We start from the raw sequence: 27795 nt of genomic DNA, 5'->3' as shown, positions 1-27795 counted from the left end.
GTTATTCAGTACACGGATGTTATACATTGTTGTTCATATCATTCTATAAATGCTAAAATGCTCAAAACTGGCTGTGTGATTTGTGGAATTGCTCACGACTAGCGATGAATCTTATAGTGAATGTATGTGATACAGGATGCAGTTATACTGCCTATCGATTATATACTGTACAGTCAATGATCAGAAAATATTTCGCTTGTTCATTTTCACTGCAGCCTGTTCTCACACAGAAACAAACACACATAATCCCCCACTCCACTCTCTCACACACACAGAACCCCCCCCCCCCCCCCCCCCCTGTGGCTGTCCTAGCTGATCTACAGAAGGATAAGCACACAGCTAGAGGCGTGTAAATAAACAGGTAATTTCAGGCTATCCCTGGGAAGATGAAATCAGAGGGCGGTGTGACAAGTGTGCTTATTTGAACAGCCACTGTGTAACCAGCTATCTGAGAGAACACCAAGCACCGTTTACTCTGCTGCATAGTATTATCGCTAACATTTACATTAACATACAGGAGGAGCTAGGTAAACAAACTAGGCAAAACATTTAAAAGTGTGTGTGTCTGGGTGAGTGAGAGGGGGGGGGGGGGTTCTGTATGTGTGTGTGAGAGGGGGGGGGGTTCTGTATGTGTGAGTGAGAGGGGGGGTTCTGTGTGTGTGTGAGAGAGGGGGGGGGTTCTGTGTGTGTGTCTGTGTGAGTGAGAGAAGGGGGGGTGGAGAGACAAAGAGAGTTAGATGGAAAAGAGAAATGAAGAAGATGAGTCTTAAAAAGACAGCTTTGATAGACAATAGACTGAGGGAGAGAGAGAGAGAAGCAGGTTTGAGGAACAAAGGGAAAAAGAGAAGAGCAAGACGTAGAGAGAGAGACGGAGAGAGAAGCCCTCTTGTGGCTAACACTTCACAGCCAATTGACCCACTCTCTCTGGCATTAGCACTGGGGGAGAGAGATCCTCCACACATCGCACTATATCCTTGGATGGGCACAGACTCCCTGTTTTTAATAGAGAGGGAACTTTCACACGTTCCCAGTATTCCAAAAAGCTATTTGCCAGGAAGCATATGGTTCCATTTAAAAACGCTGTGGCAATGTTCAACACACACACCCCAAAGGCAGTAACCTCAGCTCACACTCATGACCTCTGACATGGCTCAAAGAGAGGGCAGTGTTGCACCTGGTGAAAGGCTGGATGTGTCCCTTCTTTATAGGGGGGGGGGATAAATACCTAAAGTTACAGCAGCAGAATAGTGTACTGATGTGTCTTAGCTTATGTTTGGGTCTAATTGTGTTGCTGTCCTGGGGCTCTGTTTGTGAACAGAGCCCCAGGATCAGCTTGCTTAGGTTTATTTATCTGTAGGTGATGGCTTTGTTATGGAATGTTTGGGTGGTTGTAGAATTGAATGGCTCTTTTATGGGGGGGGGAGAGAGAGAGAGAGAGAGAAAGAGAAAAAGAGAGAAAGAGAGAGAGAGAGAAAGAGAGAAAGAGAGAAAGAGAGAGAGAGAGAGAGAGAGAGATGGTCAGGATGGGAGATGAGGAGGAAGAAAGTTAGTCTGAGGAACAGGATGATGACGACGCCCCCCCCCCCCCCCCCAGACTCCTCCTTAATGGGTCCGGAGCTGACAGCCAGTCAAGCAGAGGGGTCAAAGTATACTGTGAGGGAACTGACAAGGTTCCTGAATGAGACCAAGGGGAAGAATGTTATCTTGAGGATTTTTTTTCTGATCCGAGAAAGTTTGTAAGATCAGTACAACATGCTATGAAAAATGAATAAAAAAATAAATAATTGTCCTCTCACCCAGGAAACGGTTTAGGTTGAGGAAGTGGGTCACAACAGTGTGTAAGGTCTACCTTCAGACACTGTTTAGATTAATAGTTTCTTTCTGGCACTAGGGCTTTCTGAGCTTTGCCATTGGTCTCTTTCTTTGCTGGCTTTTCTCTCACTTCTTACGGAGACTCTTTGGGTAGGCACGCTTAATATAAATGGCTCCAGAAATGCGGGCAAGGAGTGTGTTGGGTGAATATGTAAAACAAAACAAAAAAGTACAGGTGTTGTTTCTGCAGGAGACGCACAGTGATGTGGTGAATGAAGTCGATTGGAGTGTGTTGAGCCATTGGAACAAATTTTAGTGCAGAGGTGGCAGTCCTTTTTGAACCAGGTCTGTCTGTAAAAATGTGCTCCTCAAAGGAGGTGTGTAGGGGTAAGCTGCTTGTTGTAAAAGCAGAAATTAACAACCTGGGTTTTGTCTTTATTAATGTGTATGCACCTAACACAGGGAGAGAGAGAGAGGGGTTCTATTTGGGAGACTTAGTGGTCGCTGGTGGTGGTCGGCGGGGACTGGAACTGTACACTGGATTTTACGAAAGACAAAAATGGGGGAGACCCTCATTCAGGGTCAGTGGGAGTGTTAAAACCTCTTGACGCTAGGGGTCATATTCTTTTTATTTTTTTTCAAAAAACGTTCCCAAGGTAAACAGACTATTTCTCAGGTCCAGATCGTAGAATATGCATATAATTTACAGATTAGGATAGAAAATACTCCAAAGTTTCCAAAACTGTCAAAATATTGTCTGTGAGTATAACAAAACTGATTCTGCAGGCGAAAACCTGAGAAAATCTAACCCGGAAGTGATTTTTTTTTTAATATATTTTTTTATCTGTGTTTCCTGGCCCGTCTTTCTTCCATTTAAAGGGGAATCAACCAGATCCCTTTTCCAATGGTTTCCTGAGGCTGTGACCAGGCTTTAGACAGAGTTTCAGGCTTTTATTTTGAAAAATGAGCAAGATTTTTCAAAACTAGTCAGGTGTCCTCTGATTAGTTCCTGCGCGCGAGAGGATAGCTCTCCATTTTCTTTTTCTCTCTTATTGAATAGGTTACGGTCCGGTTGAAATATTATCGATTATGTTTGTTAAAAACAACCTGAGGATTGATTATAAAAAACATTTGACATGTTTCTACGACCATTACGGATACTTTTTGGAATTTTCGTCTAACGGAACGAGGCTTTGGTTTTCTGAACATAACGCGCAACCCAAATGGCGTTTTTTTTTGTTATGAAAGTAATATTTATCGAACAAAAATAACATTTGTTGTGCAACTGGGAGAGAGATGGTGGGGCAAGGCAATGTAGGCCTCCAGGCTAATTTAGCTGAATTACATAGGGACCTGGGCAGTTTTTTCCTGTGTGATCCTATGTGTGCTCAGGTCTTGTTTGTAGAACTCCCTAAGCTTTCTCTGGCACAGAGTGATGAAATGGACATTCCTCTGTTGTCCCATGAACTGGCAGAGGCCGTAACCCAGATGTTCCCCGGCCGTGCACCGGGGGTCGATGGACTCCCAGTGGAGGTTTATAAAAAATTCTGGCAAATAAATGGACTGGATATCTTTTGCGTGTTGCGTGAATACGTCGGGGTAGGAGAGTTGCCGAGGAGCTGCCGTCGGGCAGATTTGACTCTCATGCCTAAAAAAGGGGACTTTTGTGAACTTAAGAACTAGAGGCCTGTGGCATTGCTCTGTGCAGACTACAAGATATTTGCCAAGGTCTTCTCTAACAGACTGAAGTCCCATGTGGACTCTATAGTACACAGGGACCAAACATATTGTGTCCAGGGAGGCTCGTTCATGGACAACTTGTTCTTAAATCAGGGACATGATGGACTTGTCGAGAGGTTCTAATGTGAACTTTGGACTGGTCTGACGATGTTGTATGCTAGGGCGTCATGTATGGTCAAGGTGGGAGGGCTCAGTAGGCCAGTCTGGGTGAGACGGGGCATTAGACAAGGATGCCCTCTATCAGGGCAGTTATATACACTAGACATTGAGCCTTTACGCAGGAGACTACAGGGAGTGTGCTGGACAGGCATGGGTGTGTTGACAGGAATAGCAGTGTCATACGCAGATGACGTTTCTGTGATGGTCAGGATATGCAGGCACTAGAGACTAGTCTGAAGGTGTACAAGGGAGCTTTGTCAGCTAAAGTAAACTGGGGCAAGAGCAAAGCTCTGTTATGTGGGGCATGGGGGGGATAGGACCCCTCTGCTTCCAGGGGGGTTGCAGTGGGTTTGTGAAGGGCTTAAAATGTTGGGCGTGTACCTGGGCTCGGAGAGGTGGGTCAGGAAGAGCTGGAAGGGGCAGTCACAGGCAGTGGTGCCAAGACTGGCTAGGTGGAGGTGACTCCTATCTCAAGTGTCATATAGAGGGAGGGTGCTGATAATTAACAACCTGGTGGCATCTTCCCTGTGGCATAAACTGGCTGTCCTCAACCCCCTGCCGGTCTGCTTACAGACCTGCAACGCAAGCTGGTGGACCTTTTCTGGAAGGGCCATCACTGGCTGAGGGCGGCATTGTTGTACATGACCGTCCACGAAGGAGGACAGGGCCTGGTGGAAAAGGAGAACAGGGTGGCTGCTTTCCGACTAAAGGTGGTGCAGAGACTGCTGTACCATACTGATGTTGGCTGGAGGGAACCAGCATGCGCGCTGCTGAGGAGAGCTGGCGGATTAGGGTTGTACCGGCAGCTGTTCCTCATGAAGCTGGAGAGGCTGAGTACAGCAGGTCTCTCAGACTTTTAGCTGCTGAGGCCCACACGAGAAGGGGGTGTGGAGCCTGGGCTGTGGGAGGAGCCTATCTTCCACAACCCAGCCATCCCTTTGAGATCAGTTCAGTCGGCCACCCTGCAGAGGCAACTGATGGCAGCAGGTTTACTAAGGCTGGGTGACCTGCGACTGCTGGGAGAGAAGGGGTGGAAAACCCTGGAAGTCTTGGCACAACAAACAGGAATAACATCTCTTAGGCTGCTGGGGAGATTCCTGGAGGAGGTCCAAGAGGAACTGTCGGAGCCGGTAAGGGGGGTGTTTGAGCGGCCAAAGGGGGAGGGGCCACCAATGTTTCCGCTACTGCAAGTGACGGCAGAGACAGTGGACTGGTAAGGGGGTCTGGAGGACTTGTTAGATTTTAACACTCCAAGCCTGGGGGAGTTTGAAGGGGTGGGACGTAAAGCCATCTACAACCTCTGCATTAAGGTAAGGAACATTAGAAGCCTAACAGGAGTGAAGGCACATCAGTGGCAGGGGGTATGTGGGGAGGAGAGCATTGTGGGTTTTAGATGGAGAAGGCGCTACAAACCTCCAGTACCAAAGAGGTCAGGAGGGTTCTACGTGGAGCCCTGGCCACTAACAGCTAGTTGGCACGGGTTGAACCGGGAATCGGGCAGGGGTGTCCTTTCTGTGTTATGAGAGAAACTGTGATTCATGTGTTTTCTGTGTGTGCCAGGTTAATGCCATTAATGTCTCTGTTGGAATATCTGTATGAGTGGTTGGGGGTCGTTTTTACTGTTGTGATGTTTATAATGGGGTACAGGTATTCAAATAAGGAGAAGGACAAATGTGTTTTGTTGAATTTTCTGTTTGCTCAGGCAAAGTTGGCTAACAAGGAGGAACAGGGTCAAAGGTGGAGGATAACAGACCCTTTACGATTGTTCCGCCTTTGGGTGGAATTTGAGTTCTATAAAATTATAAAGTGTGGAGATGTTCAGATGTTCCAGGAGATATGGTGTGTCGGGGGGGTTCCAGGAGATATGGTGTGTCGGGGGGGGGGGGGGTGTTCCAGGAGATATGGTGTGTCGGGGGGGCTGTCTGTATAGCTGGGGAAGATGGTTTAGATATACGGTTGTAGAAGTGGTGAGGGTTTGGTTATTGTGATGTGTGTTGGTGTTTTGTATAGTGGGGTAGAGGGCAAGGTGAGTATGGTACATGTATGCAGAACAGTACAGGATTTACTTACGGTGTTTTCTTTTAAGGGGGGGGGGGGCGTTTAATGAAATTAGAATGTTTCATCTCACTCACTCACTCACGAGAGAGAATGAGGTAACCTTTCCATCCCCCTGCTGTTCCTGTCTGCAGCATAGAGGGACCTAGAGAGGACATGGTTGTGTGCATGTGGCGTCTGTGTTGCTGAGGGGTATAAGGAGTTTGTCTGGTAGAACAGGACTTCTCAACCTTGGTCCTGGCCCCTCCCCCTGGGTGCACGTTTTGCTTTTTGCCGTAGCACCACATAGCTGATTCAAATTACCAACTCATCCAGTTTTATTATTTAAATCAGCTGTCTAGTGCTAGAGCAAAAAACTAAATGTGCACCCAGGAAGAGGAACCAGGACTGAGGTTGAGAACCCCTGTGCACCCAGGAAGAGGAACCAGGACTGAGGTTGAGAACCCCTATGCACCCAGGAAGAGGAACCAGGACTGAGGTTGAGAACCCCTATGCACCCAGGAAGAGGAACCAGGACTGAGGTTTAGAACCCCTGTGCACCCAGGAAGAGGAACCAGGACTGAGGTTTAGAACCCCTGTGCACCCAGGAAGAGGAACCGGGACTGAGGTTTAGAACCCCTGTGCACCCAGGAAGAGGAACCAGGACTGAGGTTTAGAACCCTGTGCACCCAGGAAGAGGAACCAGGACTGAGGTTGAGAACCCCTATGCACCCAGGAAGAGGAACCAGGACTGAGGTTGAGAACCCCTATGCACCCAGGAAGAGGAACCAGGACTGAGGTTGAGAACCCCTGTGCACCCAGGAAGAGGAACCAGGACTGAGGTTGAGAACCCCTGTGCACCCAGGAAGAGGAACCAGGACTGAGGTTTAGAACCCCTATGCACCCAGGAAGAGGAACCGGGACTGAGGTTTAGAACCCCTGTGCACCCAGGAAGAGGAACCAGGACTGAGGTTGAGAACCCCTGTGCACCCAGGAAGAGGAACCAGGACTGAGGTTGAGAACCCCTGTGCACCCAGGAAGAGAAACCAGGACTGAGGTTGAGAACCCCTGAGGTAGAAGAGGGGGTTGTTCACCCACAAGAGACACTTCACATGAATGAGGTTCCATTGATTTTCTGCCGGCAGAGCCATGTCTAATGCATGCAGAGATTGGTCAATTCAATGGTTACGGCTCACTGACTCAAACACACACGCGCAGGTATACACAGACACCTGCATATTCACAAAGAATTCATAGGTATACATTACAAACAATAACTCAAATGAAACAAGCATTTATAAACTGACAAACAACTCCCTCCCTCCACCATACTGTCCTCCCCTATACCTCCGTCCTCCCCTATACCTCCGTCCTCCCCTATACCTCCGTCCTCCCCTATACCTCCGTCCTCCCCTATACCTCCGTCCTCCCCTATACCTCCGTCCTCCCCTATACCTCCGTCCTCCCCTATACCTCCGTCCTCCCCTATACCTCCGTCCTCCCCTATACCTCCGTCCTCCCCTATACCTCCGTCCTCCCCTATACCTCCGTCCTCCCCTATACCTCCGTCCTCCCCTATACCTCCGTCCTCCCCTATACCTCCGTCCTCCCCTATACCTCCCTCCCCCTCCACCTCCCTCCCTTTACTACCTTCCTCCTCTCTATTTCTACTCTTTTCTCCCTCCCTCTCCTCTCTCTCCCCCAGTCTTTCTCCATAGTAAAATCAAACTTCATGTTACTCCTGCATGCTCTTTTAATTTGTTTTATTTAACTACGCAAGCCAGTTATTGCATCCTCCAATAAAACTGTAGTAAACACCAGCATGACAATCCACAAGTTTACATACACCTTAGCCAATTACATTTAAACTCAGTTTTTCACAATTCCTGACAATTAATCCAAGTTAAAATTCTCTGTCTTAGGTCAGTTAGGATCACCACTTTATTTTTAGAATGTGAAATGTCAGAATAATAGTAGAGAGAATGATTTATTTCAGCTTTTATTTCTTTCATCACATTCCAAGTGGGTCAGAAGTTTACATACACTCAATTAGCATTTGGTAGCATTCCCTTTAAATTGTTTAACTTGGGTCAAACGTTTCGGGTAGCCTTCCACAAGCTTCCTAAAATAAGTTGGGTGAATGTTGGCCCATTCCTCCTGACAGGGCTAGTGTAACTGAGTCAGGTTTGTAGGATCCTTGCTCACACACGCTATTTCAGTTCTGCCCACACATTTTCTATAGGATTGAGGTCAGGGCTTTGTGATGACAACTCCAATACCTTGACTTCGTTGCCATTTTGCCACAACTTTGGAAGTATGCTTGGGGTCATTATCCATTTGGAACACCCATTTGCGACCAAGCTTAAACTTCCTAACTGATGTCTTGAGATGTTGCTTCAATATATCCACATAATTTTCCTCCCTCATGATGCCATCTAGTTTGTGAAGTGCACCAGTCCCTCCTGCAGCAAAGCACCCCCACAACATGATGCTGCCACCCCCGTGCTTCACGGTTGGGATGGTGTTTTTCGGCTTCCAAGCATCCCCCTTTTTCCTCCAAACATAACGATGGTCATTATGGCCAAACAGTTCTATTTTTGTTTCATCAGACCAGAGGACATTTCTCCAAAAAGTATGATCTTTGTTCCCATGTGCAGTTGCAAACCGTAGTCTGGCTTTTTTTATGGCAGTTTTGGAGCAGTGGCTTCTTCCTTGCTGAGCGGCCTTTCAGGTTATGTCGATATAAGACTCGTTTTACTGTGGATATAGATACTTTTGTACCGGTTTCCTCCAGCATCGTCACATGGTCCTTTGCTGTTGTTGTGGGATTGATTTGCACTTTTCGCACCTAAGTACGTTCATCTCTAGGAGACAGAACACGTCTCCTTCCTGAGTGGTATGACGGATGCTTGGTCCCATGGTGTTTATACTTGCGTACTATTGTTTGTTCAGATGAATGTGGTACCTTCAGGCGTTTGGAAATTAATCCCAAGGATGAACCAGACTTGTGGAGGTCTACAATTTCTGAGGTCTTGGCTGATTTATTTAGATTTTCCCATGATGTCAAGCATCCACATGTACACCTCCAATTGACTCAAATGATGTCAATTAGCCTATCAGAAGCTTCTAAAGCCATGACATCATTTTTTGTCATTTTCCAAGCTGTTTTAAGGAACAGTCAACTTAGTGTATGTAAACTTCTGACCCACTGGAATTGTGAAACATTGAATTATAAGTGAAATAATCTGAATGTAAATAACTGTTGGAAAAATTACTTGTGTCATGCACAAAGTAGATGTCCTAACTGACTTGCCAAAACTATTGTTTGTTAACAAGAAATTTGTGGAGTGGTTGAAAAACTAGTTTTAATGACTCCTACCTAAGTGTATGTAAACTTCCGACTTTAACTGTAGCCAAAGACAAATACAGACACTTTGTGTGAAAACATACCACACACACACAATGTCTGCTCCAAGACATAGGCCTATTACAGCATCACTCCACAATCAACTACTTGTCCTGGCTCATCGGCATTCATCACTCTGTGAGCGTCTTGTTTTCTCCTTCGCAAAAACGTCATCAATATGCTGCCTAGCTGCTGTGAAAGCAAGCTTGTTTTTGGATAACACGGTACAGTATAGTGTAGAAAAATAGTGTGTAGTACAGTTTAGTGTATGGCCAAACATTTTTGGACGCCGATTATATTGCATTCCACAAGGAAACTGCGTGGCAGGCTGACCACCTGTTACGCGAGTGCAGCAAGGTGCCAGTGTGTAGTAAAGAATAGTGTAGAACAGTAGTGTAAAACAGAAGTGTGTAGTACATAAGTGTAGTACAGAACCATGTAGTACAGAATAGTGTAGAAAAGAATAGTGTGTAGTACAGAATAGTGTATCGAACAGAATAGTGCAGAACAGAACCGTGTGTAGTACATAAGTGTAGACCAGTGTGTATAACGGTATAGTGTATTAAACAACAGTGTGAAGTACAGAATAGTGTGTAGAACAGAATAGTGTGTAGGGCAGAATATTGTAGAACAGTGTGTAGTAAAGAATAGTGCGTAGTACAGAATAGTGTAGAACAGTGTGTAGAACAGTAGTGTGTAGTACAGAATAGTGTGTGTAGAACCAGCATGGTGTAGCATGGTGTAGTACAGTATAGTGTAGAACAGAAACGTGTGTAGTACAGTATAGTGTAGAACAGAAACGTGTGTAGTACAGTATAGTGTGTAGTACAGAATAGTTTGTAATACAGTATAGTGTCGAACATCACCTTGTGATGTACAGAATAGTGTAGAACAGAAATGTGTGTAGAACAGAGTAGTGTGTAGTACAGAACAGTGTATTGAACAGAATAGTGTGTAATACCGAATAGTTTGTAATACAGTATAGTGTAGTACAGAATAGTGTGGAGTACTGAATAGTGTGTAGTAGAGTAGTGTGTAGAACAGAGTAGTGTGTAGAACAGAGTAGTGTGTAGAACAGAGTAGTGTATTAAGCAACAGTGTGTAGTATGGAATAGTGTGTAGAACAGAATAGTGTGTAGAACAGAATAGTGTATTAAGCAACAGTGTGTAGAACAGAATAGTGTGTAGAACAGAATAGTGTGTAGAACAGAATAGTGTGTAGAACAGAATAGTGTGTAGTACAGAAGTGTGTAGAACAGAAGTGTGTAGAACAGAAGTGTGTAGAACAGAATAGTGTGTAGAACAGAATAGTGTGTAGAACAGAATAGTGTGTAGAACAGAATAGTGTGTAGAACAAAATAGTGTGTAGAACAAAATAGTGTGTAGAACAGAATAGTGTGTAGTACAGAATAATGTGTAGAACAGAATAGTGTGTAGTACAGAATAGTGTGTAGTACAGAATAGTGTGTAGTACAGAATAGTGTGTAGAACAGAATAGTGTGTAGAACAGAACAGTGTGTAGAACAGAACAGTGTGTAGAACAGAACAGTGTGTAGAACAGAATAGTGTGTAGTACAGAATAGTGTGTAGTACAGAATAGTGTGTAGTACAGAATAGTGTGTAGTACAGAATAGTGTGTAGTACAGAATAGTGTGTGGTACAGAATAGTGTGTAGAACAGAAGTGTGTAGAACAGAATAGTGTGTAGAACAGAATAGTGTGTAGAACAGAATAGTGTGTAGAACAGAATAGTGTGTAGTACAGAATAGTGTGTAGTACAGAATAGTGTGTAGTACAGAATAGTGTGTAGAACAGAATAGTGTGTAGAACAGAATAGTGTGTAGAACAGAAGTGTGTAGAACAGAATAGTGTGTAGAACAGAATAGTGTGTAGAACAGAATAGTGTGTAGAACAGAATAGTGTGTAGAACAGAATAGTGTGTAGAACAGAAGTGTGTAGAACAGAAGTGTGTGGTACAGAATAGTGTGTAGAACAGAAGTGTGTAGTACAGAATAGTGTGTAGAACAGAAGTGTGTAGAACAGAATAGTGTGTAGAACAGAATAGTGTGTAGTACAGAATAGTGTGTAGTACAGAATAGTGTGTAGTACAGAATAGTGTGTAGAACAGAGTAGTGTGTAGAACAGAATAGTGTGTAGAACAGAATAGTGTGTAGAACAGAATAGTGTGTAGTACAGAATAGTGTGTAGTACAGAATAGTGTGTAGTACAGAATAGTGTGTAGTACAGAATAGTGTGTAGTACAGAATAGTGTGTGGTACAGAATAGTGTGTAGAACAGAAGTGTGTAGTACAGAATAGTGTGTAGAACAGAATAGTGTGTAGAACAGAATAGTGTGTAGTACAGAATGGTGTGTAGAACAGAGTAGTGAGTAGAACAGAATAGTGAGTAGAACAGAGTAGTGAGTAGAACAGAATAGTGTGTAGAACAGAATAGTGTGTAGAACAGAATAGTGTGTAGAACAGAGTAGTGTGTAGTACAGAATAGTGTGTAGAACAGAATAGTGTGTAGAACAGAAGTGTGTAGAACAGAATAGTGTGTAGAACAGAATAGTGTGTAGAACAGAAGTGTGTAGAACAGAATAGTGTGTAGAACATAATAGTGTGTAGAACATAATAGTGTGTAGAACAGAATAGTGTGTAGAACAGAATAGTGTGTAGAACAGAAGTGTGTAGAAAAGAAAAGTGTGTAGTACAGAATAGTGTGTAGAACAGAATAGTGTGTAGAACAGAATAGTGTGTAGAACAGAAGTGTGTAGAACAGAATTGTGTGTAGTACAGAATTGTGTGTAGTACAGAATTGTGTGTAGAACAGAATTGTGTGTAGAACAGAATAGTGTGTAGAACAGAATAGTGTGTAGAACAGAATAGTGTGTAGAACAGAAGTGTGTAGAACAGAATAGTGTGTAGTACAGAATAGTGTGTAGTACAGAAGTGTGTAGAACAGAATAGTGTGTAGAACAGAATAGTGTGTAGAACAGAAGTGTGTAGTACAGAATAGTGTGTAGTACAGAATAGTGTGTAGTACAGAATAGTGAGTAGAACAGAATAGTGAGTAGAACAGAATAGTGAGTAGAACAGAATAGTGAGTAGAACAGAATAGTGAGTAGAACAGAATAGTGTGTAGAACAGAATAGTGTGTAGAACAGAATAGTGTGTAGAACAGAATAGTGTGTAGAACAGAATAGTGTGTAGAACAGAATAGTGTGTAGAACAGAATAGTGTGTAGAACAGAAGTGTGTAGAACAGAATAGTGTGTAGAACAGAATAGTATATTAAACAACAGTGTGTAGAACAGAATAGTGTGTAGAACAGAATAGTGTGTAGAACAGAATAGTGTGTAGAACAGAACTGTGTAGAACAGAAGTGTGTAGAACAGAGTAGTGTGCAGAACAGAATAGTGTATTAAACAACAGTGTGTAGAACAGAAGTGTGTAGAACAGAGTAGTGTGTAGAACAGAGTAGTGTATTAAGCAACAGTGTGTAGAACAGAAGTGTGTAGAACAGAATAGTGTGTAGAACAGAATAGTGTGTAGAACAGAAGTGTGTAGAACAGAAGTGTGTAGAACAGAAGTGTGTAGAACAGAATAGTGTGTAGAACAGAATAGTGTGTAGAACAGAAGTGTGTAGAACAGAAGTGTGTAGAACAGAATAGTGTATTAAGCAACAGTGTGTAGAACAGAACAGTGTGTAGAACAGAACAGTGTGTAGAACAGAATAGTGTGTAGAACAGAATAGTGTGTAGAACAGAAGTGTGTAGAACAGAATAGTGTGTAGAACAGAATAGTGTGTAGAACAGAATAGTGTGTAGAACAGAAGTGTGTAGAACAGAAGTGTGTAGAACAGAAGTGTGTAGAACAGAAGTGTGTAGAACAGAAGTGTGTAGAACAGAATAGTGTGTAGTACAGAATAGTGTGTAGTACAGAATAGTGTGTAGTACAGAATTGTGTGTAGTACAGAATTGTGTGTAGAACAGAATAGTGTGTAGTACAGAATAGTGTGTAGAACAGAATAGTGTGTAGTACAGAATAGTGTGTAGTACAGAATAGTGTGTAGTACAGAATAGTGTGTAGAACAGAATAGTGTGTAGAACAGAATAGTGTGTAGAACAGAATAGTGTGTAGAACAGAATAGTGTGTAGTACAGAAGTGTGTAGTACAGAATAATGTGTAGTACAGAATAGTGTGTAGTACAGAATAGTGTGTAGAACAGAAGTGTGTAGAACAGAAGTGTGTAGAACAGAAGTGTGTCGTACAGAAGTGTGTAGAACAGAATAGTGTGTAGAACAGAATAGTGTGTAGAACAGAATAGTGTGTAGAACAGAATAGTGTGTAGAACAGAAGTGTGTAGAACAGAAGTGTGTAGAACAGAATAGTGTATTAAGCAACAGTGTGTAGAACAGAACAGTGTGTAGAACAGAACAGTGTGTAGAACAGAACAGTGTGTAGAACAGAACAGTGTGTAGAACAGAATAGTGTGTAGAACAGAATAGTGTGTAGAACAGAATAGTGTGTAGAACAGAATAGTGTGTAGAACAGAATAGTGTGTAGAACAGAAGTGTGTAGAACAGAAGTGTGTAGAACAGAAGTGTGTAGAACAGAATAGTGTGTAGAACAGAATAGTGTGTAGAACAGAAGTGTGTAGAACAGAAGTGTGTAGAACAGAAGTGTGTAGAACAGAAGTGTGTAGAACAGAAGTGTGTAGAACAGAAGTGTGTAGTACAGAATAGTGTGTAGAACAGAAGTGTGTAGAACAGAATAGTGTGTAGTACAGAATAGTGTGTAGTACAGAATAGTGTGTAGTACAGAATTGTGTGTAGAACAGAATTGTGTGTAGAACAGAATTGTGTGTAGTACAGAATAGTGTGTAGTACAGAATAGTGTGTAGTACAGAATAGTGTGTAGAACAGAATAGTGTGTAGAACAGAATAGTGTGTAGAACAGAACAGTGTGTAGAACAGAACAGTGTGTAGAACAGAATAGTGTGTAGAACAGAATAGTGTGTAGAACAGAAGTGTGTAGAACAGAATAGTGTGTAGAACAGAATAGTGTGTAGAACAGAAGTGTGTAGAACAGAAGTGTGTAGAACAGAAGTGTGTAGAACAGAATAGTGTGTAGAACAGAATAGTGTGTAGAACAGAATAGTGTGTAGAACAGAAGTGTGTAGAACAGAAGTGTGTAGAACAGAAGTGTGTAGTACAGAATAGTGTGTAGAACAGAAGTGTGTAGAACAGAATAGTGTGTAGTACAGAATAGTGTGTAGTACAGAATAGTGTGTAGAACAGAAGTGTGTAGAACAGAATAGTGTGTAGTACAGAATAGTGTGTAGTACAGAATTGCGTGTAGAACAGAATTGTGTGTAGTACAGAATAGTGTGTAGTACAGAATAGTGTGTAGAACAGAATAGTGTGTAGAACAGAATAGTGTGTAGTACAGAATAGTGTGTAGAACAGAGTAGTGAGTAGAACAGAGTAGTGTGTAGAACAGAATAGTGTGTAGAACAGAATAGTGTGTAGAACAGAATAGTGTGTAGAACAGAATAGTGTGTAGAACAGAAGTGTGTAGTACAGAATAGTGTGTAGTACAGAATAGTGTGTAGTACAGAATAGTGTGTAGAACAGAAGTGTGTAAAACAGAAGTGTGTAGAACAGAATAGTGTGTAGAACAGAAGTGTGTAGTACAGAAGTGTGTAGAACAGAAGTGTGTAGAACAGAAGTGTGTAGAACAGAATAGTGAGTAGAACAGAATAGTGAGTAGAACAGAATAGTGAGTAGAACAGAATAGTGTGTAGAACAGAATAGTGTGTAGAACAGAATAGTGTGTAGAACAGAGTAGTGAGTAGAACAGAGTAGTGAGTAGAACAGAATAGTGTGTAGAACAGAATAGTGTGTAGAACAGAGTAGTGAGTAGAACAGAATAGTGTGTAGAACAGAGTAGTGAGTAGAACAGAATAGTGAGTAGAACAGAATAGTGAGTAGAACAGAATAGTGAGTAGAACAGAATAGTGTGTAGAACAGAATAGTGTGTAGAACAGAATAGTGTGTAGAACAGAATAGTGTGTAGAACAGAAGTGTGTAGAACAGAATAGTGTGTAGAACAGAAGTGTGTGTAGAACAGAAGTGTGTAGTACAGAATAGTGTGTAGAACAGAATAGTGTGTAGAACAGAAGTGTGTAGTACAGAATAGTGTGTAGTACAGAATAGTGTGTAGAACAGAGTAGTGAGTAGAACAGAATAGTGTGTAGAACAGACGTGTGTAGTACAGAATAGTGTGTAGAACAGAATAGTGTGTAGAACAGAATAGTGTGTAGTACAGAATAGTGTGTAGAACAGAGTAGTGAGTAGAACAGAATAGTGTGTAGAACAGAATAGTGTGTAGAACAGAAGTTTGTAGAACAGAATAGTGTGTAGTACAGAATAGTGTGTAGAACAGAATAGTGTGTAGAACAGAAGTGTGTAGAACAGAATAGTGTGTAGAACAGAATAGTGTGTAGAACAGAATAGTGTGTAGAACAGAAGTGTGTAGTACAGAATAGTGTGTAGAACAGAAGTGTGTAGAACAGAAGTGTGTAGAACAGAAGTGTGTAGAAAAGAAGTGTGTAGTACAGAATAGTGTGTAGTACAGAATAGTGTGTAGAACAGAAGTGTGTAGAACAGAATAGTGTGTAGAACAGAATAGTGAGTAGAACAGAAGTGTGTAGAACAGAAGTGTGAGTAGAACAGAATAGTGAGTAGAACAGAATAGTGAGTAGAACAGAGTAGTGTGTAGAACAGAATAGTGTGTCGAACAGAGTAGTGAGTAGAACAGAATAGTGTGTAGAACAGAATAGTGTGTAGAACAGAGTAGTGAGTAGAACAGAATAGTGTGTAGAACAGAATAGTGAGTAGAACAGAATAGTGTGTAGAACAGAATAGTGTGTAGAACAGAATAGTGTGTAGAACAGAATAGTGTGTAGAACAGAATAGTGTGTAGAACAGAATAGTGTGTAGAACAGAATAGTGTGTAGAACAGAAGTGTGTAGAACAGAAGTGTGTAGAACAGAGTAGTGTGCAGAACAGAATAGTGTATTAAACAACAGTGTGTAGAACAGAAGTGTGTAGAACAGAATAGTGTATTAAACAACAGTGTGTAGAACAGAAGTGTGTAGAACAGAATAGTGTGTAGAACAGAATAGTGTGTAGAACAGAAGTGTGTAGAACAGAATAGTGTGTAGAACAGAAGTGTATTAAACAACAGTGTGTAGAACAGAAGTGTGTAGAACAGAATAGTGTGTAGAACAGAATAGTGTGTAGTACAGAAGTATGTAGTGCAGAAGTGTGTTGTACATACTATTGTGTAGTAGAGTGTGTAGGACAGACTAGTGTACTACTGAATAGTGTACTACAGAATAGTGTGTAGTACAGAATAGTGTGCAGTACAGTATACCACAGAACAGTGTAGAACATAATAGTGTGTAGTACAGAATAGTGTGCAGTACAGTATACCACAAAACAGTGTAGAACATAGTGTGTAGTACAGAATAGTGTGCAGTACAGTATAGTGTGCAGTACAGTATAGAACAGAACAGTGTGTTGTCACCTGCTGGTTGACGCGGCAGTGTGAGGGCCCGTGGTGGACGAGGATACGGACGATGTCTACGTCCCCGCGCCAGGCGGCCAGGTGCAACGGGAAGCAGCCCTTACTGTCAGCCACATTGGTGGAGGCTTCAAACTGGAGCAACTTCAACACCACGTCCCTGAGGAGGGGAAGGAGGGAGGAGGATGGAGGGGAAAGAGGGAGGAGGGGAAGGAGGGAGGAGGATGGAGGGGAAAGAGGGAGGAGGATGAGGGGAAAGAGGGAGGAGGGAGGAGGATGGAGGGGAAGGAGGGAGGAGGATGGAGGGGAAGGAGGGAGGAGGATGGAGGGGAAAGAGGGAGGAGGGAGGAGGATGGAGGGGAAGGAGGGAGGAGGATGGAGGGGAAGGAGGGAGGAGGATGGAGGGGAAGGAGGGAGGAGGATGGAGGGGAAAGAGGGAGGAGGATGGAGGGGAAAGAGGGAGGAGGATGGAGGGGAAGGAGGGAGGAGGATGGAGGATGGAGGGGAAGGAGGGAGGAGGATGGAGGGGAAAGAGGGAGGAGGATGGAGGGGAAGGAGGGAGGAGGATGGAGGGGAAGGAGGGAGGAGGATGGAGGGGAAGGAGGGAGGAGGATGGAGGGGAAGGAGGGAGGAGGATGGAGGGGAAGGAGGGGGGAGGAAGGAGGGGAAGGAGGGAGGAGGATGGAGGGGAAGGAGGGAGGAGGATGGAGGGGAAGGAGGGAGGAGGATGGAGGGGAAGGAGGGAGGATGGAGGGGAAGGAGGGGGGAGGATGGAGGGGAAGGAGGGAGGAGGATGGAGGGGAAGGAGGGAGGAGGATGGAGGGGAAGGAGGGAGGAGGATGGGGAGGATGGCAGAAGGGGATAGAGAGAGAGGAAAGCAGTAACGGGAGTGAGAGAGTGCGAGGGAGATAGAGGGAAGAGATGGAATAGAGAGAGAGGGGGAAAGAAAGGCAAGAAACCGTAAAGTGAGAGAGAGAGAGAAAGAAAATGGAAACAGAGCAAGAAGGGGGAGAGAGAAAGAAAAGCATAAGTACTTTACTTGTCCCGAATCATAATGCCAGCTGCATAACCAAGGCTGATTGAATGTTTATATGTGTGTGGATTAAAATCATTAATAGCATTAGCTGGACTGAAATTAACTCTTCACATTGAAACAATTCAGTTTGTTGCTTCACCTTTTAGAATGGCACGTTCACATTGAGTGTGTCCCAAATGGCCCTATTCCCTATATAGTGCACAGTATATACACACTAGTATACAGTATATAGGGAATACGGTGCAATTTAGAATGTATCCATTGTCAAAACTCAACGGTCTAAAAGTGTACAGTTAAATGGTTAGTTCCCTCCTTGTCCCCCCCTCATCTAAAGTTCTAAATCACTTCTCGAAGTGTGTTGGTGACCTTGTTTTTCACTTGGAGCCTGTACTTTTTGCTCTCTCTCCCTCTCCCTCTCCTTCTCTCCCGCTCTCGCTCCTTCTGTGCCCGCTTCGCTCTCGCTCCTTCTGTGCCCGCTTCGCTCTCGCTCCTTCTGTGCCCGCTTCGCTCTCGCTCCTTCTGTGCCCGCTTCGCTCTCGCTCCTTCTGTGCCCGCTTCGCTCTCGCTCCTTCTGTGCCCGCTTCGCTCTCGCTCCTTCTGTGCCCGCTTCGCTCTCGCTCCTTCTGTGCCCGCTTCGCTCTCGCTCCTTCTGTGCCCGCTTCGCTCTCGCTCCTTCTGTGCCCGCTTCGCTCTCGCTCCTTCTGTGCCCGCCTCTCTCCTTCTGTGCCTCCCTCTCTCCTTCTGTGCCCGCCTCTCTCCTTCTGTGCCTCCCTCTCTCCTTCTGTGCCTCCCTCTCTCCTTCTGTGCCTCCTTCTGTGCCTCCCTCTCTCCTTCTGTGCCTCCTTCTGTGCCTCCCTCTCTCCTTCTGTGCCTCCCTCTCTCCTTCTGTGCCTCCCTCTCTCCTTCTGTGCCTCCCTCTCTCCTTCTGTGCCTCCCTCTCTCCTTCTGTGCCTCCCTCTCTCCTTCTGTGCCTCCCTCTCTCCTTCTGTGCCTCCCTCTCTCCTTCTGTGCCTCCCTCTCTCCTTCTGTGCCTCCCTCTCTCCTTCTGTGCCTCCCTCTCTCCTTCTGTGCCTCCCTCTCTCCTTCTGTGCCTCCCTCTCTCCTTCTGTGCCTCCCTCTCTCCTTCTGTGCCTCCCTCTCTCCTTCTGTGCCTCCCCCTCTCCTTCTGTGCCTCCCCCTCTCCTTCTGTGCCTCCCCCTCTCCTTCTGTGCCTCCCCCTCTCCTTCTGTGCCTCCCCCTCTCCTTCTGTGCCTCCCCCTCTCCTTCTGTGCCTCCCCCTCTCCTTCTGTGCCTCCCCCTCTCCTTCTGTGCCTCCCTCTCTCCTTCTGTGCCTCCCTCTCTCCTTCTGTGCCTCCCTCTCTCCTTCTGTGCCTCCCCCTCTCCTTCTGTGCCTACCCCCCCCCCTCCCCCTCGCTCTCTCCCTCCCCTCTCCCCTCTCTCTACCTCCTCTACTGCAGCTGTTCTAAGAAGGAAATCCACATTATTTCCTCCAAAGCACAGAGTTAATCCGACAGTTTGGCTGAGCAGGGCTAGCCGTCAGACTCATCTTAATCCAACAGTGGGAAAAAGGGATTTGTGTGTGTGTGTGTGTGTGTGTGTGTGTGTGTGTGTGTGTGTGTGTGTGTGTGTGTGTGTGTGTGTGTGTGTGTGTGTGTGTGTGTGTGTGTGTGTGTGTGTGTGTGTGTGTGTGTGTGTGTGTGTGTGTGTGTGTGTGTGTGTGTGTGTGTGTGTGTGTGTGTGTGTGTGTGTGTGTGTGTGTGAGTGTGTGTGAGTGAGAGAGAGAGAGAGAATGTGGAAAGGGACTGGTGTGTATGTGTATGTAAGAGCTTTTTCAAACTTAAGGGAGATTCACAATATATATTATTTCTGTTTTCTCTAAATCATCTTTGTTGTACAATTAAAGGTCAATACACTGCATTTCAAACAGTCAGCAATGATCTAATGAATTCAGGACTTGACTAAACTAAATATAAACCTTCTACAACGTAAGAGCCACTAATAATGTCATTATTTTAATAAAATAGTTTAACATGCTTTTTTGCAATTAAACTGATCTGGCTTTCAAGTGTTGGTGTGTATGTGTAAATGGGAAGGTTAACAGTCACAGCAGAAGAGAAGGAGACGAGACCAAGAAGACTACATGACAACTAGCAGATAAAAAAAGAATACTTGATTCTTGTGATACAGGCATTTGGAATATCGCAGAAAAACATATATCAAATGAATTAGATTCATTTAAATATCGCACAGCCCTAGTGTGTGTGTGTCTGGAAAAGGCAATCACATTGTATTACACTCACAAGCATACGGACAAACACTTCCTCACCCCCACCAGCCACCTCTCCACATTCACACACACTCTTACCTGTGTCCGTTCAGTGATGCGTGGTGGAGGGGTGTGTACCCTGAACTGTCTGCACAGTTCACATTCAAGCCTCTCCACATGCTGTGGACACAAGACAGACAGACAGACAGACAGACTGTAAGCCAACACGCACCAAGACACAGTCCTTAGAATTGTATGCTTTCCAATTTAACTTGATTATTTTTTTGTAATTGCAAATCACACTTAAGTCCCACAACAGGCTTTCTATGTGTTGAACACATGATCATGATAGACACTTAAGTACAAAGAGACACCATATAGAAACCCTTTCCTTTTAGCTAGATCACAGATCTTGCCTTAGCCACATCACAATGCCCATCGGAGTCAGAAAGACAGTGCAAACAGATCTGGGACCAGGCTACATTTCTTCTATGGGATGTGGGACCACCACAAGGCTAAGATGAGCATGTAATGGACTCGTTTCCCCATGACCTTCGAGGTCTCTCGTTCTCTCAAGTCAACTTCAATTTTCAATTTTAGGGGCTTTATTGACATGGGAAACATATGTTTACATTGCCAAAGCAAGTGAAATAGATAATAAACAAAAGTGAATTAAAGAATAAAAAATGTACAGCAAACATCACACTCACAAAAGTCGCAAAATAATAACACATTTCAAATGTCAATGTATATACAGTTGAAGTCGGAAGTTAACATACACTCAGGTTGGAGTCATTAAAACTAGTTTTTCAACCACTCCACAAATTTCTTGTTAACGAACTATAGTTTTGGCAAGTCGGTTAGGACATCTCCTTTGTGCATGACACAAGTCATTTTCCAACAATTGTTTACAGACAGATTATTTTACTTATAATTCACTGTATCACAATTCCAGTGGGTCAATTAGCCTGAGTCAATTGGAGGTGTACCTGTGGATGTATTTCAAGGCCTACCTTCAAACTCAGTGCCTCTTTGCTTGACATCATGGGAAAATCTAAAGAAATCAGCCAAGACCTCAGAAAAAAAATTGTAGACCTCCACAAGTCTGGTTCATCCTTGGGAGCAATTTCCAAACGCCTGAAGGTACCACATTCATCTGTACAAACAATAGTACGCAAGTATAAACACCATGGGACCACGCAGTCGTCATACCGCTCAGGAAGGAGACGCGTTCTGTCTCCTAGAGATGAACGTACTTAGGTGTGAAAAGTGCAAATCAATCCCAGAACAACAGCAAAGGACCATGTGAAGATGCTGGAGGAAACAGGTACAAAAGTATCTCTATCCACAGTAAAACAAGTCTTATATCGACATAACCTGAAAGGCCGCTCAGCAAGGAAGAAGCCACTGCTCCAAAACCGCCATTAAAAAGCCAGACTACGGTTTGCAACTGCACATGGGAACAAAGATCGTACTTTTTGGAAAAATGTCCTCTGGTCTGACAAAACAAAAATACAACTGTTTGCCATAATGACCATCGTTATGTTTGGAGGAAAAAGGGGGATGCTTGCAAGCCCAAAAACACCATCCCAACCGTGAAGCACGGGGGTGGCAGCATCATGTTGTTGGGGTGCTTTGCTGCAGGAGGGACTGGTGCACTTCACAAAATAGATGGCATCATGAGGGGGGAAAATTATGTGGATAAATTGAAGCAACATCGCAAGACATCAGTCAGGAAGTTAAAGCTTGGTCGCAAATGGATCTTCCAAATGGACAATGACCCCAAACGTACTTCCAAAGTTGTGACAAAATGGCTTAAGGACAACAAAGTCAAGGTATTGGAGCAGCCATCACAAATCCCTGACCTCAATCCTATATAAAATTTGTGGGCAGAACTGAAAAAGCGTGTGCAAGCAAGGAGGCCTACAAACCTGAGAATGATTGACAGCTAACGTGGACAATCATGGGACAGATAGGGATCAAACACATTCCCCTACTGTACACATACCAACACACTGAATACACCAGACCAACACACTAAATACACCAGACCAGACCAACACACTAAATACACCAGACCAGACCAACACACTAAATACACCAGACCAACACACTAAATACACCAGACCAACACACTGAATACACCAGACCAGCACACTGAATACACCAGACCAGCACACTGAATACACCAGACCAACACACTGAATACACCAGACCAACACACTGAATACAAACCAGACCAACACACTGAATACAAACCAGACCAACACACTAAATACACCAGACCAACACGCTGAATACACCAGACCAACACACTGAATACACCAGACCATACCAACACACTAAATACACCAGACCAGACCAACACCACACTGAATACACCAGACCAGACCAACACCACACTGAATACACCAGACCAACACACTAAATACACCAGACCAACACACTTAATACAAACCAGACCAACACACTGAATACACCAGACCAACACACTTAATACAAACCAGACCAACACACTAAATACACCAGACCAGACCAACACCCTAAATACACCAGACCAACACCCTGAATACACCAGACCAACACACTAAATACACCAGACCAGACCAACACACTAAATACACCAGACCAACACCCTGAATACACCAGACCAACACACTGAATACACCAGACCAACACACTAAATACACCAAACCAGACCAACACCCTAAATACACCAGACCAACACCCTGAATACACCAGACCAACACACTAAATACACCAGACCAGACCAACACACTAAATACACCAGACCAACACCCTGAATACACCAGACCAACACCCTGAATACACCAGACCAACACACTAAATACACCAGACCAACACACTAAATACACCAGACCATACCAACACACTAAATACACCAGACCATACCAACACACTAAATACACCAGACCATACCAACACACTGAATACACCAGACCAACACACTGAATACACCAGACCAACACACTGAATACACCAGACCAACACACTGAATACACCAGACCAACACACTGAATACACCAGACCAACACACTGAATACACCAGACCAACACACTAAATACACCAGACCAACACACTGAATACACCAAACTAACACACTGAATACACCAGACCAACACCACACTGAATACACCAGACCAACACACTAAATACACCAGACCAACACCACACTGAATACACCAGACCAACACACTAAATACACCAGACCATACCAACACACTAAATACACCAGACCAACACACTGAATACACCAAACTAACACACTGAATACACCAAACCAACAAACCGAACACACCAGACCAACACACTGAATACACCAAACCAACACACTGAATACACCAGACCAGACCAACACCACACTGAATACACCAGACCAACACACTGAATACACCAGACCAGACCAACACACTAAATACACCAGACCAACACACTGAATACACCAGACCAGACCAACACACTAAATACACCAGACCAACACACTAAATACACCAGACCAGACCAACACACTAAATACACCAGACCAACACACTAAATACACCAGACCAGACCAACACACTAAATACACCAGACCAACACACTGAATACACCAGACCAGACCAACACACTAAATACACCAGACCAACACACTGAATACACCAGACCAGACCAACACACTGAATACACCAGACCAACACACTGAATACACCAGACCAGACCAACACACTGAATACACCAAACCAACACACTGAATACACCAAACCATACCAACACACTGAATACACCAAACCATACCAACACACTGAATACACCAGACCATACCAACACACTGAATACACCAGACCATACCAACACACTGAATACACCAGACCAACACACTAAATACACCAGACCAACACACTGAATACACCAGACCAGACCAACACCACACTGAATACACCAGACCAACACACTGAATACACCAGACCAGACCAACACACTAAATACACAAGACCAACACACTGAATACACCAGACCAACACACTGAATACACCAGACCATACCAACACACTAAATACACCAGACCAACACACTGAATACACCAGACCAACACACTGAATACACCAGACCAACACACTAAATACACCAGACCAACACACTGAATACACCAGACCAGACCAACACCACACTGAATACACCAGACCAACACACTGAATACACCAGACCAGACCAACACACTAAATACACCAGACCAACACACTGAATACACCAGAGCAGACCAACACACTAAATACACCAGACCAACACACTAAATACACCAGACCAGACCAACACACTAAATACACCAGACCAACACACTAAATACACCAGACCAGACCAACACACTAAATACACCAGACCAACACACTGAATACACCAGACCAGACCAACACACTAAATACACCAGACCAACACACTGAATACACCAGACCAGACCAACACACTGAATACACCAGACCAACACACTGAATACACCAGACCAGACCAACACACTGAATACACCAAACCAACACACTGAATACACCAAACCATACCAACACACTGAATACACCAAACCATACCAACACACTGAATACACCAGACCATACCATCACACTGAATACACCAGACCATACCAACACACTGAATACACCAGACCAACACACTAAATACACCAGACCAACACACTGAATACACCAGACCAACACACTGAATACACCAGACCATACCAACACACTAAATACACCAGACCAACACACTGAATACACCAGACCAACACACTGAATACACCAGACCATACCAACACACTAAATACACCAGACCAACACACTGAATACACCAGACCAACACACTGAATACACCAGACCAACACACTAAATACACCAGACCAACACACTGAATACACCAGACCAACACACTGAATACACCAGACCATACCAACACACTGAATACACCAGACCATACCAACACACTGAATACACCAGACCAGACCAACACACTGAATACACCAGACCAACACCACACTGAATATACCAGACCAACACCACACTGAATACACCAAACTAACACACTGAATACACCAAACCAACACACCGAACACACCAGACCAACACACCGAATACACCAAACCAACACACTGAATACACCAAACCAACACACTGAATACACCAAACCATACCAACACACTGAATACACCAGACCAACACACTAAATACACCAGACCAGACCAACACACTGAATACACCAGACCAGACCAACACACTAAATACACCAGACCAACACACTGAATACACCAGACCAGACCAACACACTGAATACACCAGACCAACACACTAAATACACCAGACCAGACCAACACACTAAATACACCAGACCAGACCAACACACTAAATACACCAGACCATACCAACACACTGAATACACCAGACCATACCAACACACTAAATACACCAGACCAACACACTAAATACACCAGACCAACACACTAAATACACCAGACCAACACCACACTGAATACACCAAACTAACACACTGAATACACCAAACCAACACACCGAACACACCAGACCAACACACCGAATACACCAAACCAACACACTGAATACACCAAACCAACACACTGAATACACCAAACCAACACACTGAATACACCAAACCAACACACTGAATACACCAAACCAACACACTGAATACACCAAACCAACACACTGAATACACCAGACCAGACCAACACACTGAATACACCAGACCAACACACTAAATACACCAGACCAGACCAACACACTAAATACACCAGACCAACACACTAAATACACCAGACCAGACCAACACACTAAATACACCAGACCAACACACTGAATACACCAGACCAACACCACACTGAATACACCAGACCAACACACTGAATACACCAGACCAGACCAACACACCAGACCAACACACTAAATACACCAGACCAACACACTAAATACACCAGACCAACACACTAAATACACCAGACCAACACACTAAATACACCAGACCAGACCAACACACTAAATACACCAGACCAGACCAACACACCAGACCAACACACAAAATACACCAGACCAACACACTGAATACACCAGACCAGACCAACACCACACTGAATACACCAGACCAACACCACACTGAATATACCAGACCAACACACTGAATACACCAAACCAACACACTGAATACACCAAACCAACACACTGAATACACCAGACCAACACACTGAATACACCAAACCATACCAACACACTGAATACACGAGACCAACACACTAAATACACCAGACCAGACCAACACACTAAATACACCAGACCAACACCACACTGAATACACCAGACCAGACCAACACCACACTGAATACACCAGACCAGACCAACACCACACTGAGTACACCAGACCAGACCAACACCACACTGAATACACCAGACCAACACACTGAATACACCAGACCAGACCAACACACTGAATACACCAGACCAGACCAACACACCAGACCAACACACTGAATACACCAGACCATACCAACACACAAAATACACCAGACCAGACCAACACACTAAATACATCAGACCAGACCAACACCCTGAATACACCAGACCAGACCAACACACTAAATACACCAGACCAGACCAACACACCAGACCAACACACTAAATACACCAGACCAGACCAACACACTAAATACACCAGACCAGACCAACACACTGAATACACCAGACCAGACCAACACACCAGACCAACACACTAAATACACCAGACCATACCAACACACAAAATACACCAGACCATACCAACACACAAAATACACCAGACCATACCAACACACTGAATACACCAGACCAACACACTAAATACACCAGACCAACACACTGAATACACCAGACCAGACCAACACACTGAATACACCAGACCAGACCAACACACTAAATACACCAGACCAACACACTAAATACACCAGACCATACCAACACACAAAATACACCAGACCATACCAACACACAAAATACACCAGACCATACCAACACACAAAATACACCAGACCATACCAACACACAAAATACACCAGACCAGACCAACACACTAAATACACCAGACCAACACACAAAATACACCAGACCAACACACAAAATACACCAGACCAACACACAAAATACACCAGACCAACACACAAAATACACCAGACCAACACACAAAATACACCAGACCATACCAACACACTAAATACACCAGACCATACCAACACACTGAGTACACCAGACCAACACACTGAATACACCAGACCAACACACTGAATACACCAGACCAACACACTGAATACACCAGACCAGCACACTGAATATACCAGACCATACCAACACACTAAATACACCAGACCATACCAACACACTGAGTACACCAGACCAACACACTGAATACACCAGACCAACACACTGAATACACCAGACCAACACACTGAATACACCAGACCAACACACTGAATACACCAGACCAACACACTGAACACACCAGACCAACACACTGAATACACCAGACCAACACACTGAATACACCAGACCAGACCAACACCCTGAATACACCAGACCAACACACTAAATACACCAGACCAGACCAACACACTAAATACACCAGACCAACACACTAAATACACCAGACCAACACACTGAATACACCATACCAACACACTGAATACACCAAACCAACACACTGAATACACCAGACCATACCAACACACTGAA

The 27795-nt window shown here is 44.1% G+C and overlaps 1 protein-coding gene across 1 annotated transcript in view; it reads right to left on the bottom strand.

Annotated features, from left to right (window-relative positions):
• LOC129866062 (ankyrin repeat and sterile alpha motif domain-containing protein 1B-like) overlaps positions 1-27795 on the bottom strand; it is a 355742-nt gene that overhangs the window by 252309 nt on the left and 75638 nt on the right. The window contains exons 2-3 of the mRNA XM_055939185.1: positions 20143-20223; positions 16745-16901 (exon numbers count right to left, since the gene is read on the bottom strand). Of these exons, the coding sequence (XP_055795160.1) occupies positions 16745-16901; positions 20143-20223 (238 nt within the window). The remainder of the gene's footprint in view (positions 1-16744; positions 16902-20142; positions 20224-27795) is intronic.

This window comes from Salvelinus fontinalis, chromosome 11 (genome assembly GCF_029448725.1).
Source record: "Salvelinus fontinalis isolate EN_2023a chromosome 11, ASM2944872v1, whole genome shotgun sequence".
Taxonomy (NCBI): domain Eukaryota; kingdom Metazoa; phylum Chordata; class Actinopteri; order Salmoniformes; family Salmonidae; genus Salvelinus; species Salvelinus fontinalis.
This window is presented reverse-complemented; position numbering and strand designations above follow the sequence as displayed.